This window comes from Sapajus apella, unplaced genomic scaffold (assembly GCF_009761245.1).
Source record: "Sapajus apella isolate SASKATOON/1434 unplaced genomic scaffold, GSC_monkey_1.0 scaffold3, whole genome shotgun sequence".
NCBI classification, from domain to species: Eukaryota; Metazoa; Chordata; class Mammalia; order Primates; family Cebidae; genus Sapajus; species Sapajus apella.
In genome coordinates this window covers 62,786,845-62,807,547 of record NW_022436943.1, presented here as the reverse complement: position 1 = coordinate 62,807,547, position 20,703 = coordinate 62,786,845, and the positions used below count along the sequence as shown (strand labels likewise).

General features: G+C 41.3%; 1 protein-coding gene across 4 annotated transcripts in view; it reads left to right on the top strand.

Moving 5' to 3' along the window:
* The window catches only part of TRAPPC9 (trafficking protein particle complex 9), a 701,893-nt gene that overhangs the window by 447,255 nt on the left and 233,935 nt on the right, over positions 1–20,703 (top strand). For 3 of the 4 annotated variants that reach the window (XM_032246659.1, XM_032246652.1, XM_032246671.1), the window contains one exon: positions 19,398–19,508. The exons of the other annotated variant lie outside the window; for it this stretch is intronic. In XM_032246659.1, coding sequence (XP_032102550.1) covers positions 19,398–19,508 — 111 coding nt within the window. The remainder of the gene's footprint in view (positions 1–19,397; positions 19,509–20,703) is intronic. 4 annotated transcript variants of the gene reach the window in all.

The window sequence follows — 20,703 nt, the reverse complement described above, 5'->3', positions numbered from 1 at the left end:
AGCCAGAGGACATACGGTGGGAGTTGTTTGTTTAGACAACTGGGGAGTATAGGTTCCTTCCCTTAGGGGCAGGATTGGCTGGACAGGAAGTGGAGTGCAGAGGAAGGGAGAAGTTGGGAGCCCAAGTACAGAGAGGTTCCCAGAGGACTGCGCAGAGAGGTGGGTCATGGTTGGAGCAGAACCCACCTGCTGCGGCCGTGGTGGGCCTGAGCCTGATGGGATTGACCTCCATCTGGCCCTTACCTGCCGAGCAGGTAGCCAAGAGCAGTGTCATCTTTTCACAAAAGCATTAATTTTCCATTACTGTTAGGGTCCCATTGACCAGGCTGTTAGCACTCTTCATTCCTCGTGTGGCCTGGCCAGCCCTGTGCATGTAGGCATTGTGACCTTGTCGTCTCAATGTGTATAAAGGAACTGGTTTATTTACTTAGCACCCACTAAGTGCCAGGTGCCTTGCTGGATACCCTACTCTCCCTGTAACCCCTTTTCCCCCTTAGGAAGCACTTTCCAGGGTTGCCACTTTTCAGAATTTACAGTGACCCTCTGCAAAGTGAGTTAGTCCCTGAATCGCCCTCAGTGGTTCATGGGAGACTTCAGCAGCTGTCCTTGTACATTTGACATGCTAGGGAGTGCGGGCTAGAGAACGTGTGGCCCTGTTTTACAAGTGAGCGACTCAGGCAGAGTAAGGAGGGAGGACGAGCTTGGTGTTCATGGCTGAATCGGGCCCCTAGTCACGGGGGGCCTCGGCCTGACCAGCAGGGTGCAGCAAGGCTGAGAGGAGGAGGACATGGGTTTTGGAGGCTGACTGCCTTGTGTTGGAATCCCAGTTCTGCCATGTTGGGTGAATTACAGAATCTTTATAAAGCAGGCCCCCTTAGAGGGTGGTAGGGAGGACTCCAATAAGAAACTGTATGTCTGATGAGTGACAAGCCTGCAGTGCGCAGGGGACCACGCCGCTCTTCCCTCTGGCTCTCAGGCTTTACAGACGTGCCACAGGCAGCGTCTTCTCTGTGTTTCCCCTTTTAAGTGGGTCTCTAACATGACTGGCACATGGTAGGGACAAAGCAAGCACCTGTGACAGGGCACCTTGACTTCCCAAGCAGGGAAGAAAGGGTTTGGAATCAGTGGGGCTGGATCTCTGGTTTGTGCCTTGAGCAGGTCTCTCAGATGCTCTGAGCCCTGCATTTCCTCATCTATAAATAGCAGGAAGATTATATCAAATAATATGTTTTTCCCCCCACTTCTTTCTTCTGAAAACTAAAGTCATTCAAACTTACTATACAAAATGTATGCCTGGTGGAAACATATTCAGTCAGGTGAGTATCTGTTGCCATATCATCTCATACAGACACTCATTATTAAAAGTTTGACACAGCTTTCTCTAGATTTTTCCATTCATCTAAATATACATAACGTTACTATTATTATAACTAATTTATTTATTTTATTTTTTTGAGACTGACTCTCACTCTGTGGTCCAGGCTGGAGTGCGGTGGCACAATCTCAGCTCACTGCAACCTGTGCCTCCCAGGTTCAAGTGATTCTCCTGCCTCAGCTTGCCATGTAGCTGGGACTGCAGGTGCCTGCCAGCACACCTGGCTAATTTTTGTATTTTTAGTAGAGTTGGGGTTTCACCTTGTTGACCAGGCTGATCTTGAACTCCTGACCTCAGGGGATCTGCCCGCCTCAGCCTCCCACAGTGCCGGGATTACAGGCTTGAGCCACCCTGCCTGGCCCGTTACTATTGTTTTTAAAATAGAAATAAAATTTTAATCTTTTGCAAATTAAAGAAATATAATCGATGTTGATCATCTTTCCCTATCAGTACATCCAGGGCTTCTCATTTGTTTACAGATCACATGCCGTTCCGTCTGATAGATATCCCATAGCGTGTTAAATGCTTTCTGTTGAGCGAGGTTTGGATTGTTCTCTATGTTCTGCTATTTCAGGCAGTTTTGCATTGGACATTCTTGTATATAAACTCTGTGCATGTGTGGTGGTTTTTTGTAATATGAATTCTAAACATTTAGTAGTAATATATGTTATGGAAACTTCCTCCAAATTTACCCCCCCAGTGTCATTTCTCCCTATCATAGCTCATAGCCATCGTTGAATACCTCATTCTTTCCATTGTTTGCAATTTGATGCATGTGAAGGATCTCACTGTGCATAATTGTAATTTCCTTATTTTTGAGTAAGGTAAACCATCTTTATGTTTATTGAACATTTGCATTTCTTCTATGTGTTCTCTTATATGTAACCTTGGGCTCTTTAATTTTTTTTTTTTTTTGAGACAGAGTCTTTATCTGTTACCCAGGCTGGAGTTCAGTGGCGCAATCTCGGCTCACTGCAACCTCTGCTTCCCAGTTTCAAGTGATTCTTCTGCCTCAGCCTCCCGAGTGGCTGGGATTACAGGTGCACGCCACCATGTCTGGCTAATTTTTGTATTTTTAGTAGAGACAGGTTTCACCATATTGGCCAGGCTGGTCTCCAACCCTGACCCTGTGATCCACCTGCCTCAGCTCCCAAAATGCTGGAGTTAGAGGTGTGAGCTACTGCGCCCAGCCAAACATTTTTATTAATCTTTTTCTGTTGATCTTCAGGAATTTTTGTGTGCTGTGTATTTTAACCTTATCCATTTGTATTTTAGTACAAATTATTATGGTAACTTTTTGCCAAAATTTTTAGTAAAATTATTTTATTCTTACTGGCTTCTGGGCTTCATTAAAACAAAACAAAACAAAAAACACTGTATCCTACTTGAGATTATACATATGTTCTCTTTGATTTTCTTCTAATATATTAATAATTTTATGTTGAGATTATTCATCCATCTTTCGTATGTTTTTTTGTATATGGTGTGAGATTGGAAACTAATTTTAATCGCAGAAATCTAAGATTTTACAAAATCTAAAATATAAAATGTTCCACAAATTTATTTGTTGTAACTTAAAAATTAAATTTTGAATTTTTATTCATGGCATAAATAAATAATGAAATAAGACTTACAAAAAGTCATAAGTAATTTCTAGGTTTTGGTCTTCTGTTTTAAACTGCCCATCAAAAATTCTTAGTATATAGTACAGTGAAGTTTGCATCATCGGACCTGGCTCTCTGCAGCCTCACCAGCACAGCGTTCATCTTCCCTGCCTCTCTCCCTCTTTGAAACAACTACTTCTTGCACCCGATTTTCTGCAGAGCACTGCCCTAGGCTCTGAAGACAGCTTTGAGTATACTTGAGTTCCTGCTCTCAAAGAGCTTATATTGGAATGGAGAAAGATAGGGGAGAAGCATAAATATACCAGGCGGTGTACAAGCAAACCTCAGTGTAGCAGGTGGGAAGCACTGTGAAAAGCTGAAGAGCTGCTGTGGGAGAATGTGTGCTGTGGGGTGGGTGGGAGTGGGTGTCAGTCCTACTTGGTGACCCTGAGACAGAGTAGGTTGAAGTGGAAAGGATGGTCAGGTTCTGGGTATCCTCAGAAGAAGCATTCCGCGGGCTAAGCCTTGCTATTTCACAGGAGGTGTGGCGACTCTAAGACTTTTGTCCTGAGAATCTGGGAAAATGGAGATGTCATGTATGAGAAGGGGAAGATGTAGGGGAAACAGGTTGTGAAAACCTGTTGCTAATTTAATAAGAACAAAGTATAAATAAATGTAACATATTTTTCACTGTTTTTTATTTAGATCATTTAAATCAGATACATGATTGTTTTTCCTGATCCTTGCTCACTGCATCTTTCTAAATGAGCATAGTAAATGGGCCAGTGCTCATTTGTCCTGTGATGTCTTGACAATATCAGTATGCTCTTAGAACGGGAGCACCATATGTGTACCACGGAAGTGATATTAAACTGTTGGTTGACCTAGTGTAGAAACGGGGGAGTCTAGGATGCTCTTTGGGAGTATCAAGGATTTAAGACTTTTTTTCTCACGCTAAGTACATTTCTACAGGGGGAAACTGTTCAAGTTCCATTATGCTTCTGGACCGCAGCCCTCTTTTTTCCTGTTCCCCTCCTTAGATGACTAAAAATAGAAATAGTTTTTAGATTCTGTTGGTTTGATTCAGACCCATGTCATATTTTTTTTTTCAGTTTATTTTGAAACAATTATAGATTCACAAGAAGTTGCAAAAGAAATAGATGTATGGGGAAATTCTATGCACTCTATATCCAGCCTTCCTTCTGGGATATAAACTATTCAGGTCTTTGGTTGGGACATTTAGGAAATAAATATTGAAAGGAATTATCTTAAGTGCCACATTAAGACTCCTTTGTGATATTTTAAAAGTCTGATCAACTTTCCACGTTTCTTTTTTAAAAACCATTTTGTGCCTATAACGAGGCATCGGATGTAGACGAGGTGTGGGAGGCTAGGAGGCGACAGGTGGCCACAAGAGCTGAAGGTGAGGACGGAGTTTCCTCTCGACCCATGTGCCTTGTGCCTGGGTGTTTGTCCCGTGCACATGCACGGTCAAGCCAGACTGGGTCTGCGAAGCAAACTGTGGCCCTATTTCCCCCTTGATGGCGATTTTCTCACCCGGATGCTGCCGTCAGCAGCAGTTTTACCTCTCAGAAGTTCTCAGAAAGCATATTCCAGGGCAAGGTAAGGGGCTCACCCTCTGCGTTGTGGAAATTGCAGACAAACAGACCAGTCAGTGAACCCCTCGTGCTGGTTAATGAGAGGAATAGGGCTGTGTTGCTTAGAAGGAAGCCTTGGCCCTCAGCCCTTGGCTCCATCCTTGTACCATTAGCCACTGGCCTTGGTGTGCTTTTGAGAAGCACCCGAAAGCAGACTGAAGGAAAGATGGGGCGAGATCTGCGCTGAGACCTAATTTTGTGAGAAAAGAAGGCCGGAGAACAAGTTCAAACTGATGTGACAGGTTCCACACAGTACCCTCCCCTGCGATTGCCGTCACCGTCAATTCATAGACCCTCTTGTTGGAAGGGAACTTCACAATTCAATGTATTCACTTCACCTCATCCCTTACCTGTCGGCCCGTGTGCCCTGAGATGATGAACACACATTTTGTTGCCGTTCCTGTTCTTAATTCGTTGTAGCTCTGTACAGGGCAGGAGCTGGGACCCAGCCACACACGAAGGAGCAGGTTGACGTTCCATCTGGACTGACACTGACTCCATCATTTGTGCTCCCGAGTTGCACGTGTCATCCGCTTGTTACCCAAGCAACTGCACCATCTCCGAGTGGATGACCTCACGGTGTTGTGTCTGCTCACAGGTCTATCTTGAGAGGACCTGTTTTATGTTTTACTGATGCATATTGTTATTAAAAGCAAGAACTTTAAGTGATCTATATTTTATTTGAGATTGGTATATTACTGAATATTATATGTTAAAAGTTCATTTTAAAATAGTATTAATATCAAGAGATTTAAAGATTTGGTATTAATAAGCACTGTATACTTTTTAATATATTTCAAAGTCTGATTTATAAACATCCGTTAACAATGAGTCTACCGTGCTTGGTTTGGGGATTGAATACATGTTGAAAGGTAGATTGTTCAACATCATCAATTAGTCAGAGTCCCTTTTTAAACTTATGTTTGGGATTCTTGCATTTTGCATTTTTAAAGCTCTTGTTTCTTTGTTTAATCACTGTAGAGTTTAATTTCCAAATGGTGACACATGAAGCATGATTTCACGTTGTTACTTGCAAATACTTTTCTACAAATAATTTCTTGTGAATTTGGATTGTCTTAATTCCCAGGAAACGAAAAGCGAAATTGGACGTAATCATCATTATATGTTATATTTTGAATGTTGTATTTTTGAGGCCCTACAAATGTGTTGATGTGCTACAAATGCATTTTGATGAGATGAGTGCAGCTCCGAGACCTGGTGGCCGTCACCCGGAGGCAGAATTGCAGTCATTGTAATGCCCCTCATCCGCCTGTGTTCTTCATGGCTCTCCTCCTTAACCGGTGATCCCTCGTGGGCACACATGAGAAGTGTAGCAAAGATTTAACTGTTTGTTCAACTATGGCACTGCGTGTGGGTCAGTTGAGAGATGAAGCATTGCTGTGTGGGCCATGAGTGTGTTTGGTGGATCTCTTCCCCCGTTCCTGGGTGCCCCTGCTTCCTGTACACTCAGGATATCAAATGGCTGCCTTCTTTTTAGCTCTATAGAAATATAATTTACATGCCACATAATTCGCCCACTTAAACTGTATAATTCAACATTTTAGTATATTCAGAGTTGTTCGGCTGTCACAACAGTCTTCAGTTTAGAACTTTTCATCCTCCCATTTAATCTTCCCCAAAGAAACCCTGTACCCATTGCTGTCATTCAGTCTTCCCCACTTCCCTCCCTCACCCTAGGCAGCCGCTGATCAACCACTCATCTGCTGTCTGTCTTTCTAGATATGCTTACTCTAGATATTTCATATAAGTGGAAACAGCACGCAACTAACTTCTTTCACTTGGTGTATTGTTTTCAAGATTCAGCCATAATTACGTATAAATGTGTCATTTCTTTTCATTGCTGAATAATTTTCTGTTGAATGGATATTATACATTTTGCTCATTCATTCATTAGTTGATGGACGTTTGGGTTGATTCCACTTTTCTGCTATTGTGAATAATGCTATTATTAACACTTGTGTGTAAGTTTCTGTATGGATGCATGTTTTCATTTTTCTTGGCTACAAACCTAGGAGTGGAATTGCTGGATCATAGATGGTAACTCTGTTTTTAAATAGTTTAATGTGCTGCCTGATTGTTTTCCAAAGTGGTTGCACCATTCTACATTCCCATGGTGTATGAGTATCTGATTTCTGTACATTCTTGGTGATATTTGTTATTGTGTTTATCTTTTTGATTCCAGCCATTCCAAATTGTTAAGGAAACATTAAAAAATGTTATTTAAAGTGTATTGACTAAAAAGTTAGAAACAGTTATCCTTCCTCTCTTCAATAATGTAAAGCTTCAGAGACCCTTCAGAAAGATGGGGTTGCTGGTCAGTCATTGATGGGGAAATGCTCCCATGTTCCTGTCTGCCCCAGACCTGTCCTTTGGGCTTTCAGCCATGTGTTGACTCAGGCTTGTCCCTTAGGACAAGCCTTCTCATTTCTTTCTTGAATAGTTGTGACAACTTTTCAAAGCTACTTTGCCTTCAGTTTTTTCCTTTTCAGTTCTTTCAATAGATGCCAAAGTTAGGCGTGGTGGCTCACCCCTGTAATCCCAGCACTTTGGGAGGCCGAGGCAGGCAGATCAGGAGGTTAGGAGTTCAAGACCAGCCTGGCCAATGTAGTGAAACCCCGTCTATACTAAAAAAAAAAAAAAAAAAAATCAATTAGCCAGAAGTGGTGGCGCATGCCTATAATCCCAGCTATTTGGGAGGCTGAGGCAGGAGAATTGCTTGAACCCAGGGGGCAAAGGTTGCAGTCAGCTGAGATTGCTCCACTGCAGTCCAGCCTGGGTGACACAGTGAGACTTCATCTCAAAGAAAAAAAAAAAGATGATAAAGTATTCTAAAACACCTACATGACATTTTTCTTATTTTCCTTCCTCCTGCTTTATTAGGTTATTTGTTTTCTTAATGTTGAGGTTTGAAAGTTTTAAAAATATATTACAGATACAAGTCCTTTATCTGATATGTAATTTGTAGATGTTTTCTTGAATTCTGTAACTTTTTCATTCATTTAACAGTATCCTTCACAGAAAGGTATTTTTAATTTTAATGAATCTAATTTTTCTTTTATCTTTCCTACTTTTGTTTGTTTTTTGTTTGTTTTATGTTTTCTTGTAAAATTGTATAGTTTTGTTTTGCATTTGCCTGTGTGTTTTGAGTAACTTTTATATAGATTGTGAAGCTTAAGTTTTCCTTTTTTTTTTTTTTTTTACAAATGGAATCCAGTTGTCCCAACACTCTTTGTTGAATAGACTATCTCTTCTCCCCTGAAGTCTCTTCTAATTTAGTCAAAAATGAAATGACTGTATCTATGTGTAATTCTATTTCTGGACTCTTTATTCTGCTCCAGAGAACTATGTTCTTTCATCAATACAACACTGTCCTGATTAGCATACCTTATCGTAAGTCCTTACTACGATATTAGTATACCCTATGATAAGTCTTTACCACTTTGTGAGTGTATCCTATAGTAAGTCTTTTTACTACTAAAATTGGGTAGAATCCTCCAAAACTCCAAGTCCTCAGAGTTTTCTTTATAACTGTTTTGTCTGTTGTTCCTTTGGATTTCCGTGTAGATCTTCAGATAAGGTTGTCTACGTCTACAGTGTTGTTTTAGGATTTCAATTGGAATTTTGTTAAATCTATGGATTAATTTGGGAAAAACTGATAAGTATATTGCACCTTTCAATCTGTGAGCACTGTAGATACTTCTGTTTATGTAGGTCTTTGATTTTATTTATCTGAATTCTGTACTTTTTAGCATCCATATTTTTTGAAGATTAAGGATTTTTTCTATTAGTAGTTTTTTTTTTTTTTTAGTCATAAATGAAATTTGAGTTTTGTCAGATGCTTTTCTGCTATCAAAAATTTGCTGAGGATTATTGGTGAGGTATGTGTGCTCGTGTTTCCTTCTGCCTTTGTCTAGTTTTGGTATTAGATAATACTGGCCTCATAAGATGTTTTGGGAAGTGTTTCTTCTACTATTTTTTTGGGAGAGGTTATATAGAATTATTTCTTTTTGAATGCTTGGTAGAATGGAAACAATAAGCAAACAATCTGAGTATAGAGATTTCTTTTTCAGCATGATTTTTAAAACAATACATTGAATTTAATAGATATAGGACTTTTCAGGCTACCTATTTTTCTCTTGGATGGATTTTTGTAGTTTGTGACTTTCAAGAAATTGGTCCATGTCATCAGAGTTGTCACACTGATGTGAGTAGAGTTGTTTGTAGTATTTCCTTATTGTCCTTCTAATGTCTGTGGCTGAAGTGACAGTCCCCCTTTTATTAATGATACTGGTCATTTGTGTTATCTTTCCTTTTTCCTTTGTAATTGTGGTTAGTGGTTTATCAATTATATTGATCTTTTTAAAAAATCAGTTTTTCAGCTCATTGATATGTTTCTGCTTTCATTTTCATTCATTTCTGCCCTTATTATTTCCCTCCTATGCTTGTTTTGAGGCTTTGTTCTTTTTCTGGTTTCTTAAGATAGAAGATAGCCCTATTGATTTGAAGCTATTCTTTCTTCTTATACAATCATTTAATGACATAGATTTTTCTCTAAGTACTGCTTTAGCTGTAGTCACAAAATTTTGATGTGTCATATTTTATTTTTGTTCACTCAAAAATATTGTATTTCTAGTGGGGCTTCCTCTTTGAAGAGTGGGTTATTTTTAAGTGCATTGATGAAATTTCCAGATAGTTGGAGATATTCTACCTTTCCTTCTGCCATTGATTTCTAGGTTAATTCTGTTTTAGTCAGAGAACATACTTTGTATGGTTTATATTTTAAATTAGTTCAGGATTTTTTCTGTTATCTAGAATATGGTCTACCTTGTTGAATGTTGCCGTGCACTTGAGAAGTATGTTTATTCTGCTGTTGGGTAGAGTGTTCAATAAGTATCAATGGGAATGAAATAATTGGTTGTTTATTACTTTTATATCTTTATTGACTTCATCTCTTTGTTTTATCAGTCACTGAGAGAAGAATGTTGAAGTCTCTAATTGTGATTTTGTCCATTTATCCTTTGTTTTCGTTTTTACTGCATGTATTTTGAAACTCTATAGTTAGGTTCATACACATTAATAATTATTGTGTATTCTTGGTAAATTAAGGCTTTTATCATTACATAATGTCCCTCTTTAAGTGTCTGATGTTAATATAATAGTTCAATATTTTCTTATTAGTGTTTTTTGGTATAGTTCTTTTAACATATCTGTATCATTATATTTAAAGTGGATTTATTATAGACAGCGTATAGTTGAGTGGTTTTTTTTGTTTAAATCTATGCAGACAATCTCTGTCTATTAATGAGACTGTTTAGGTCATTTACATTTAATATAATTCTTGGTATGTTTGGATTGAGGGCTACCATTTTATTTTTGGTTTGTTTTTTGTATATTCACGCTGTTATTTATTCTTCCATTTCTCCTTTTCTGTATTCTTTTAAATTACTTGATTTTCTGAAGCATTTTATTTTAATTTCTTTGTTGAGCTTTGAACATTATCTCTGTAGAGTTGTTTTAGTATCTTCTCTAGGGAGTATAATAAGCACTCTTGGCTTTTCACAGTAGATGTAGAAATAATATTTTACCACTTGATGGAATCTCAAAAAGTATAGGCTCCTTTATCTTTCCCCTCCCCATTTCTTAGTTGTATAATATATTATATCAATATACATTGTAAACCCAATGTTATAATTTTTGATGGTAATCATCCTATGTCTTTTAAGTAATTTAATAGGAGATTACATTTGACCAGATAATTACTGTTTGTATTCCTATTTTTTCTTTCTTCATGTTCAATTCTCCCTGTGTTATTATTTACCTTTTATTTAAAGGATTTTCTTGACAAGTTGTTTTAGAAAAGTTCTACTGATGACTGGCATTCTTAATTTTCCTTTATCTGAAATGTCTTTATTCTACTTTTATTCCTGAAAGATAAATTAGTGGATATAGACGTCTGAGTTCACATTCATTACTTTCAGTGCCTTAAAAATGATTCACTTTCTCTGACCTTCTTGTTTTTTTATGAGGATTCTTCATACATTAGAAAAATTCATTGTTTCATTGCTCCAGTAGACAATGCATTGTCACACTTTTGGGGATGCACTGTCTCCTCTGTGTGGGATGCACTGTCTCCCTGTGTGGGATGCACTGTCTCCTCTGTGTGGGATGCACTGTCTCCTGTGTGTGGGATGCACTGTCTCCTGTGTGTGGGATGCACTGTCTCCTCTGTGTGGGATGCACCGTCTCCCTGTGTGGGATGCACCGTCTCCCTGTGTGGGATGCACTGTCTCCTCTGTGTGGGATGCACTGTCTCCTGTGTGTGGGATGCACTGTCTCCTGTGTGTGGGATGCACTGTCTCCCTGTGTGGGATGCACTGTCTCCCTGTGTGGGATGCACTGTCTCCCTGTGTGGGATGCACTGTCTCCTGTGTAGGATGCATTGTCTCCTCTGTGAGATGCATTGTCTCCCTATCTAGAATGCATTGTTCCTTGTGCTTGCTGCATGTTTACTTTGTAGCTTTCCAGTCTTCTGTTTTTAGCTTTCTGCATTTGATTAGGTTTCCAGGCAAAGATTGGGGAAAAAAAAAGAAAAAAAAGCTGTTTGGACCAGGCTTGGTGGCTCACATCTGTAATTCCAGGACTTCGGTAAGCATAGGCAGAGGCAGGTGGATCATTTGAAGTCAGGAGTGTGATACCACCCTGGCCGACAAGGTGAAACCCAGTCTCTACTAAAAAAAAAAAAAAAAAAAAAAAAAAGGGAGAGAGAAATGCCGATGTGGTGGTACTTGCCTGTAATTCCCGCTGACTGGGAGGCTGAGTCAGTAGAATCGCTTGAACCTGGGAGGCAGAGGTTGCAGTGAACCAAGATTGCGCCATTGCACTCCAGCCTGGGCAACAGAGCAAGGCTCTGTTTCAAAAAGAAACAAAACAACAACAACAAACTTTTTGTGTTCTGAGTCTGTTTATGTCTTTTGTCAAATGTTTTTTTGAGTGTGGTCATTATTTTTTTTAAATGGCCAGTTATTTTCTTCTTTGCTTCTGAGTGTCCTGTGATACGATATTTAGAGATTTTGTTGTCCCGTAAGAGTGTTTTGTTTTGTTTTTTTCACCTTTTTCTCTTCTGTTTCCATTGGGTGTTTTGTTAATCTCTCTGCACTTTTACTTGTTAATTCCTCAGTGGTCCCCAGACCACACTGTATGGTTTCTGTTTTCCAGGCGTTAGTCACCCCTCCCTCCACCCATGGTCTTGGAATGTAATTATTGGTAAATATTGCCTGTAGAATTGGGTAGCATGAGTATTCTGCCACCTTTGGATGGAATTTTCTCTGAGTAATAATGAGATCTGGGTGGTCAATTGTATTCTTGTTTATCTTATATTTTTTTCTGATTTTATGTTTACTTGTTCTCTGAATTACTAAGATAATTCACCATCTTTTGAAGTTTTCAGTTTTTTATTTTTTGCTACAGCTTCTATGGTTCTTTTTTATATCTGCTTTTTTTTGCTGAGATTTTCCATCTTTCCCTTTGTTTCAAGTATGGTCCCTTCTTGGAATGCATTCAAAGTGTCTTTTTAATATGACAGTCACCTTGAAATGATCGTCTGTTGTTTACTTTTTCCTCATGACTTGATATTTTCTTAGTTCTTTCTGTGTTGTTATTTTAGATCGTATTCTGGACATCTTGACTATAGTATTGGGAGGCACTGGGGTCTTGTGTGCATCCTCAGGAAAGTATTGGTACCTTTTTTAGCAGAGTGCTTTTTGCGGGCTGTGCTGCAGTTTCAGTTTCAAAGCATTTGTGGTGCTCCTTGGATCAGCCGCACTGGGTGCCTGTCGGCATTCTTGCCCGGAGATCAGTTATCAAAGCCCACGGTTTGCTCTTCAGGGTCTGATTCTCTCAAGCTCATCTCCCTGGTGAGCTTAGGAGTTCATGCATGACTTTATTTGCTCTTCGGGTCAGTCTCCTTTCTGAAATCTTTGCGAGTTACTGGGGGCTCCTATCCCTATGTGCCTACTAGAAGGCCAAGATGTGAGCTTCCCCCTGTGTGTGTCTGCTTGGAGGGTTGACTGTCCAGAGGCACAGAGAAGGATATCAGAGTGGTGCAGACTGGCCCCATGGTTTTGAGAGCTCAGCTCTTTGGGTCAGTGAGGTAGTTTGTATCAGGGAGGTGTATGCGCCTGTCCTGCCAAGACTGCTATGATGTCATTATCTCCTGTGGTTTGCTTGGAGGCTGGACTTGGAGAAAAGGGAAGAAACAAAAGAAAAGACCCAGGGATTCCCCTACTTTCTGTGGCCCTTCAGAGTGCCTTTTCCTGCTTGTTGGACCAGGAAGAGGGGCTGCCCCTGGAGCTGTGTCTATACACGGGGCACACCTCTTAACTCCATGCTGCCTTTTCAGTTCAGGCCAGGTGGCACTGGAGGGAGATGGAGCTCACTGCCTGTTTAGAATAACTTGTTTCTGGCTCCTACTGTGATCCACCTTCTAACATTTATTTTTTGAGTCTTCATCTTCAGCTGAGTGCATTCTATCCATGACTTATAGTTCCATTCAGTGGGAGAGACAGGGTAGATTGTACTTACTCCATCTTTTCCAGAATTGGAACTCAACATATTTTTTTTTTTAACACAAACCAATTCATGTCACTCATCTGCTTAAAACTCTCAAAATATCTTCCCATTATGCTTGGAATAAAATATGAATATTTCCCCATGACCTTTCCTCTGTTTTGACTCTGACATCGCTCTCTTCTTTGCTGGTTCTGTTTCTTGATCACACTGTGCCTTACGATTTTTGCATTACCTGCTCATTCTCTGCGGAAAACTGTCCTCCAAGACCATCACGTGATTGCTTTCCTGTCATTGCATTCCTAACTGCAGCATCATTTCTTCAGGTTGGCCCTTGTTTGCCATCAAATCTGAAGTCATTTTTTAAAATTCCTGTTAATGTTGTCAAGAGATTCACTTAATTTTTAAAAACTATTTGTGTCATACATGTCTTATGCCCTGCCTCATATACTAGCCCACTTTTAGACTAGCTATTGCCATGGCAACCAAATTTATGCAGGTGTCACCTGATGGCACCTTACCTTAGCTGTGCTGAGCATCTCTTGCTTTCTGGAATATTCTAACTGCCTTCTTTGAGGCTGTAGGATTGGGTGCCCATGGGTAGCCTCTCTGCACAGTGCCTGCATGAAGTGTGAGAGACTTGACCCCTCTGGGGGAAAGCTTGACTAGTAAGGGAAAGAGCTGGGAGAGAAATTATTTTCTCTTCTGTACCTCGGGTGCAGTGCTAAGGCACAGTCCCCTTGGCTCCATAGAAGGATGGTGGATTGAGCCCACAGGGCCACCAGCTCAGCAACGTGCAGCAGTGTGCACTCTGGTATCACCTTCTCCTCTGCTCCCCACTCTGCACACTCCACCTGGTTCCTAGCATCCCTTCCCTAAGCAGTAGCTCTGTGCAAACCCTTTTCTTAGGCTCTGCTTTCTCGGGGGATCGCAGGCTAACATGGTATTCCAAGTGACTTAAAAAATACGTTTTATAAGACATTTCAAGTATAAGAAAGATAAATAAAGGTCTCAGAAGTATCAATTTATCTACCGCCCAGACTTGTCCATTTTAAGCATTTCACTGTATTTGCTTTTAATTTTTTAATTTAAAGAAATAAGAATATGCTGTTAAAGCTTTGTATATTCTTCCATACTGTGTCTCTTGCTCTTTTAGCATGAATGACTACTCTTAAATTTGATGTTTATAGACAATATTGAGTATTTTAAAACATATTTTAAAATTTGATGCATATATATATATATATATATATATACACATTATATGGTATCTTCTGGGACTTACTTACCCAGCAGTTTTAACATGAGATTTGTCTGTGGTGGGGCATATAGTTCTTTTAAATTCATTTTCACCTCTGCATAGGTTTCCACCATGTAACTCTATCATTGTACACCTGTGTCTACTCTCTAGTTGATGTGCACTTAGTTAAAAGCAGTTTTTTACTTTTCTAATCAATGTTGCATTGAATACTTTGAATGTGTTCTTTTACTAAATTCTGAGTTGATTTAAGATAGGCAGCTACAAATAGAATTGTTAGGTCAAATGCTTTTCTCTCTTAAGGAGTCATACCAATTTGTATCCCTACCAGCAGGGAAAAGAGTTTCCATATTTTCACTCAATCTATAGCTTGGCCAATACTTGGTACTGGGACACTTTAAAAATATTTCCAATAGGTTATGTAAGAAAGAATGCTTTTGGGGTTTATTTCCATTTCTCTGACTACTAGTTGGATTGAGCTTCTGTTCCTGTTTATTGGTTATTGGGTTTCCCATACTTTAAATTGTTGATTCTTGTCTTTTGCTTGATTTTCTGTTGGGTCATTTCTTTCTTAATGATTTATAGGAGTTCTCTATAAGTTCAGAATTCAAATCCTTAGTCAATTTAATGTGCTGCAGATGTCTGTGAAAAGTTATTTGTAACACATTAAACATGAAGCTTGTCTTTGCTTTGGTTATGTTAATTTTAATGCAGCCAAATGTTTTATTCTTTTCCCTTATATTTTATATGTATTGTAACTCTTTAGAGAAATCTTTCTTTTTTTCAAGATCATGAACTGTTCATCTATATTTTCTTCTAAAGATTTTAAAATATTGTTTTACTGTTTTATTATTCATTCTATTTGGGATTTATTTTTATTTATGATGTGAGGTAGGGATCTAATTTTCTGTATATGTGCATAATCATTTTTTCCAGCACTATTAAGTGAAACTTGTGCCAATTAATCAACACCACCACTGCAGTCATCTCTCCAGTTTCCTTATATTCGTGGGTCTGCTTTGCAGCTGTCTTTTCTTTCAGTAATGTATTTCTCTGTCGCTGCCCCAGTGCCACTGTCTTCATGATTACAGCTTTATGACAATTCCTGATGTCTGTTAGGCCAGATTCCTTCCCAAAACCTCCCACATTGTTGTTTTAACAAAACCCTGTTGTGATTTTTCTTATTGAGTTACATTGAGTTTATAGAAATTTGGAAAGAGATAACTTCTTTAAAAATATTAAGTCTTTCCATCTTTGAACATAACGTGGGTTGAGCATCCCCAAACTTGAAATGCTCCAAAATTCAAAACTTTTTGAGCACTGACACGATGCCCAAAGGAAATGCTCCTTGGAGTGTTTTACATCTCAGATTTTTGGATTTTGGATACTCACTTGGCAAGCATAATCAAGTATTCCAAAATCTTAAAAAACCCTGTATTTGAAACACATCTGGTCCAAGCATTTCAGATCAAGGATACTCAACCTGTACATCTCTGAACTTATTTTTCTTCTTTAATACTGTTCCACAAAACTTTTGCATTTTTTGCATAAATATCGTGCATGTATTTTGTTAGATTTATTTCTACCTGCGTTGTGGACTTTCTTTCTATTATAAATGTACTTTCTCAAGAAGTTTGTCTTGTAATTGTTTTTCGTTGATGTGTAGGACTGGTATTGATTTTGTGTCTTAGTCCGTTATTCAGCAATCATTTTCAGCTTTTTTCTAATTTTACAAAAAATGACAGCAAATTTTATATTTTTTTAAAACAACTCCATCAGTCCTGCCCTTTTCCCTCACAGGGGTATAATAGCCACGAATGGAGGGAGCTTGTGTTTCTTATTCAGTTCCTCAGGAGGTATTTGCTGGATGAAATAATTAATAAAAATCTCCAATTCAGGGCTGAGGAAATAGTGCCCCACTCATTGTGTCAGAGTGGTTTGAGTAAAACATACACTGCTGCCCTCTTTGCCGAAAAAGGGCTTCTTGTTTTCACCCGGCAGCCTGGTCTACCACACTCTACCTGACTCCATATTCCCAAAATAGCTAGACTCCTCCATGCTGTGGGACTTTGTTTTCTTCTCTTTTCTAAGCCAGGCAAACGTGCCTGTCCTCCAGAGATGCGCCCTGGCCTCAGCTCTTCCAGGAAGCTTTCATGGATTTCCTCATACTTCAGATAGATGTGTCTAGAAAAAAAAGCAAACCCAAAAAGCACACAAGAATTAAGGTAAACCGTATGCTCAGAGCCTTAGCCTCAAAACCAAGCATCCAAAGCCATATGGAAAGGTACCCAGAGTCAGTGACATTATGGTGGCACACACTGCTGCTGCAGCCTGGGAAAGGAAACTTACTTATGAATAACAGCTAGGAAGCCAAGCTCCACCAATACATCATCATGTCAACAATTAGAAGGAATAGAAACACTCGGTCCAGACGCCCCCACACTCAGACAGTGAGTCAGAAAAAAGCAGAGGAAGAGGACAGGAGCGCATTGTGTACCGACGATGCTCATTCCTGCGCCGTCTCCTAAGCGCTCCGTTCTGTGACTGTAAACAAAATACATTTGAACCTTTTCTTCCAGACTTTTAAAAAATCACTTCAATTTTCCTCCTCTGATAAATGTTTAACGAGTTCCCTTTTCTGATGAAAGATTTTGCTGTGATTAAAGATTTCATGAAGTTATGACAACAGAGGAATAGATCTTCATTCTCGGAAGCTCATTTTTCTGTGAGCTGAGCAGAGAGGCCTCTTGCAGGCAGCTGTCAGAGCTAATGAATGTTTTCCAAGTGCTGAACCTCTGGGGAAGGAAGCCCCACCCACAAAACCCAGACTCAACTGATGGCAGCTGTCAACTCTCGGTGTGCGGCACCCCATTGACGCTGTGCTACCTGATAGAAATGGCGCCATGGCTTACACCTGTAATCCCAATACTTTGGGAGGCCGAGGCAGCAGATCACCTGAGGCCAGAAGTTCGAGACCAGCCTGGCCATCATGGTGAAACCCTGCCTCTAGTAAAAATACAAAAATTAGCTGGGCATGATGACAGGCACCTGTAATCCTAGTTACTCAGGAGGCTGAAGCAGGAGAATCACTTGAACCCTGGAGATGGAGGTTGCAGTGAGCCAAGACCACATCACTGCACTCCAGCCTGGGTGACAAAAGTGAAATGCTGTCTCAAAAATAAAAAATAAAAAAAAAAAAAAAAGGGAAATGGTGACATGCTCCCACCTTCCCTTGAGAGCAGGTCACATGCCCATGTTCTGAAAAACTGATCTTTCACAGATGCCCTGTGGCCTTTTGACAAAGTCGTACTTGTGTGTGTGCATGTGTGTGTGCGTGAACTTCTGGGCCTGCCGCTGCACCCCCGGCGTCTCAGTTCCCCTCTCTGGAAAGAGGGAGGTCATGTGTGGCTTTGGAATGAATAGAGGTCCACGTCTACTGGGAGAAGCCCGGGGTTTTGAGTGCTCCATCCAGGGTCTTAGACATCGCGGTAGCACTCCTGTCCTCTCCTGAGCCTCCCTCTCCAGTGCCGGTGGGGGTCTGAGGACTGCTCCTGAGGCTGTTGTGATGAAGTCACAGGTGATTGTCCCTTTCCTTTGACCGGACTTTCTTTAACAACCAGCAAAGCCTTGCCTCCCACTTGGAGAAATACATTTGAGAAATCAAATGCCCTTTGGAAGGCCATGCTTTGAAGTCACACTACACTAACCATAATGACCAGGGCACAGATCTTTTTCTCCAAGTTTTCTCCCCCAATGAAAACTATTTATCCTGATCTTCCAAGAAGAATGGCCTCTGCTCAGTTGCTGTCATCTCTGTCTGTCCTGCCTTGGGTGCAGCTGTCCATTGAGATCAGCAGACATTTATCGATGACCTGGTAATGTGCTGACTGTGATACTTGGTGTCCAAGATACTGTATGAGTTTTTGGCAGGCATTCAGCTGTCATGTTAACCTAACAGATGATGACTGACACAAATGGCACGTGTGGGGCTGAATTTTTCCACTTTGCACATGGAGCTAATGCGTCTAGAGGGAGGCCGGCAGTGCAGTGCCAGCCGCTCAAGGATGTGAATGCTCCCAAGTACCTCCGACCCCTGCTCTGCCATCCACAGCCGGTGGGTTTTGTCCTCAGTGTCCCTGAGGCTTACTGAGCTTCTAGGCATCCTCCTTGCTTCTAGGGAGGAAGGAAGGGGAACGAGGAAGGCTGAAGGGCAAAAGCCCTCTCCTCCCAAGAACGTGTTTGTATTTGGGAAGGAAAGCCTCCAGAGGTCTGTGCCTTGTTGGCTAGAACCTCCCCACATGGACTGGCCCTTGCAAGGAACAGTGGGAACTTGAGCATTTTACTTCTCACCTCTGTAGGAGAGTAACCAAAGGAGAACAGGCTTCAAAGGGCGGTGAGGAGACGTCCAGTATCTGCGCCAGTTCTAGAGGTGCCTGTGTGGGAGAAGCGTGCAATGGGTGTGCACACACGCAAGCAGGACACTTGTCCTCACGCCTCAGTGCCCAGCTTGGAATCTGGTAGCTGAGGATGCTGGCTTGGGCATAGCCTCATTGGATGGTACTGCACGCCTGTGTTTCTCCACAGATGAGAGGCAGGTGTTCTAGTCCTCAGTGTATCGAGGTTTGGAGAACTCAGGTTACCTTCCCAAGGTCACTTGGTTGGTAAAAGGTGTGGCTCAGCTGTGAGCACATGTCCCCAGGACCCCGGGACCAAGGAGGACCTGAAGCCTAAACCCACTCTTTAGAGTTCACACTTGTGTTCAGAAGCAGTCTCCGTAATCCTCTGAGCCTGGAAGCATTTGGCTTCCGATATACTTTGCTCTTAAGTGGCGGGAAATCTTTGGAGAGTAGAAAAAGGAAAAGTCACTTGTCTTTGGCTGTCACAGGATTGTGAACTTTCTTTTGTCTTTAACGCAGCACCCGGCAGTGCCACCTGCTCCTGGATGTCTTCAACTCCACGGAGCATGAGCTGACCGTCAGCACCAGGAGCAGCGAGGTGCTCATCCTGCACGCCGGCGAGTGCCAGCGGTAAGTGCCCCGTGGCCTCTCAGGCCACCCCTGCCTTCCTCACCCTGCTGGGGAGGGTGCGGACATCATCCACCCCAAGTCCTCAGGGGATGAGCAGCTTTGTCTCCCTTTCAGAGATAGCGTAGTGATTATTTCAAGTTTGGTGGGAGAATCTGGAGTGGTTTTAAATTAGAGCCAAGTGCAAAGTAGGTAAAACTGATGCGTCTGAGGAGGTAGCAATGTGTGCCTTCAGAGCCCACGTTTGAGGACCTGGCAGCATTCGGGGGTCTTAGCTGTTAAATTCTTTAGTGGTATCTGGGCCGGGCGTGGTGGCTCATGCTTGTAATCCTGGCACTTTGGGAGACCGAAGTGGGTGGATCACCTGTGGTCAGGAGTTCAAGACCAGCCTGGCCAACATGGTGAAACCCTGTCTCTACTAAAAGTACAAAAAGTAGGCGGGCATGGTGGTACATGCCTGTAATCCCAGCTACTTGGGAGGCTGAGGCAGGAGAATTGCTTGAATCCAGGAGGCGAAGGTTGCAGTGAGCTGAAATTGTGCCACTGCGCTCTAACCTGGGTGATAGAGCGAGACTCCATCTCAAAAAAAAAAAAGTACCTGGAAATAGTCTGGGAACTGTATGTCAGCATCAGTAGAAATTCCTTTGAGGAGTTAATGCTACAGAAAGGTAAGCCAGGCTAAGACCTTTGGGAGGGGAGCACAGTCACTCAGCCCCAGTCTCTGGAGTGCAAAGAGAGCTGGCACTAGCAAACGCTGGCCAGGGTCAGCCTCAGGAGACCCCTGGCCCGGCAGAGGTGGGTGAGAAACTGAGGCAGAACTGAGAGCTGGTGAGGAGTGAAGCCAAGGCTGCCAAGGCATTGCTGGAGGCAGGTGGAGCTCAGTGACTCCCAGGTGCTGTTGTCCTTCTGTGGCGGAGCCCCTCAGTGGGCCCCTGACCCACTCCCTGCTGGACCTCCCTCCATAGTGAGAAGCTGTGCCTCCAAGCTAGCCTGGGTTCCAAGACATACTGTTACAGATGGAATTACAGATGGAATAATATTTTTATTTTTAATTGCTAAAGACTTCAAATATACAGAAAATAACTTAGAAACTAGCATACTCACATCCTGGATTTAAGCATTTTTGCCCCAGATCCTTCTCTCTCTCTGCCTCTTTCTTTTGTTTTAAGGAAATAATTTTTTTTTTTTTTTTTTGAGA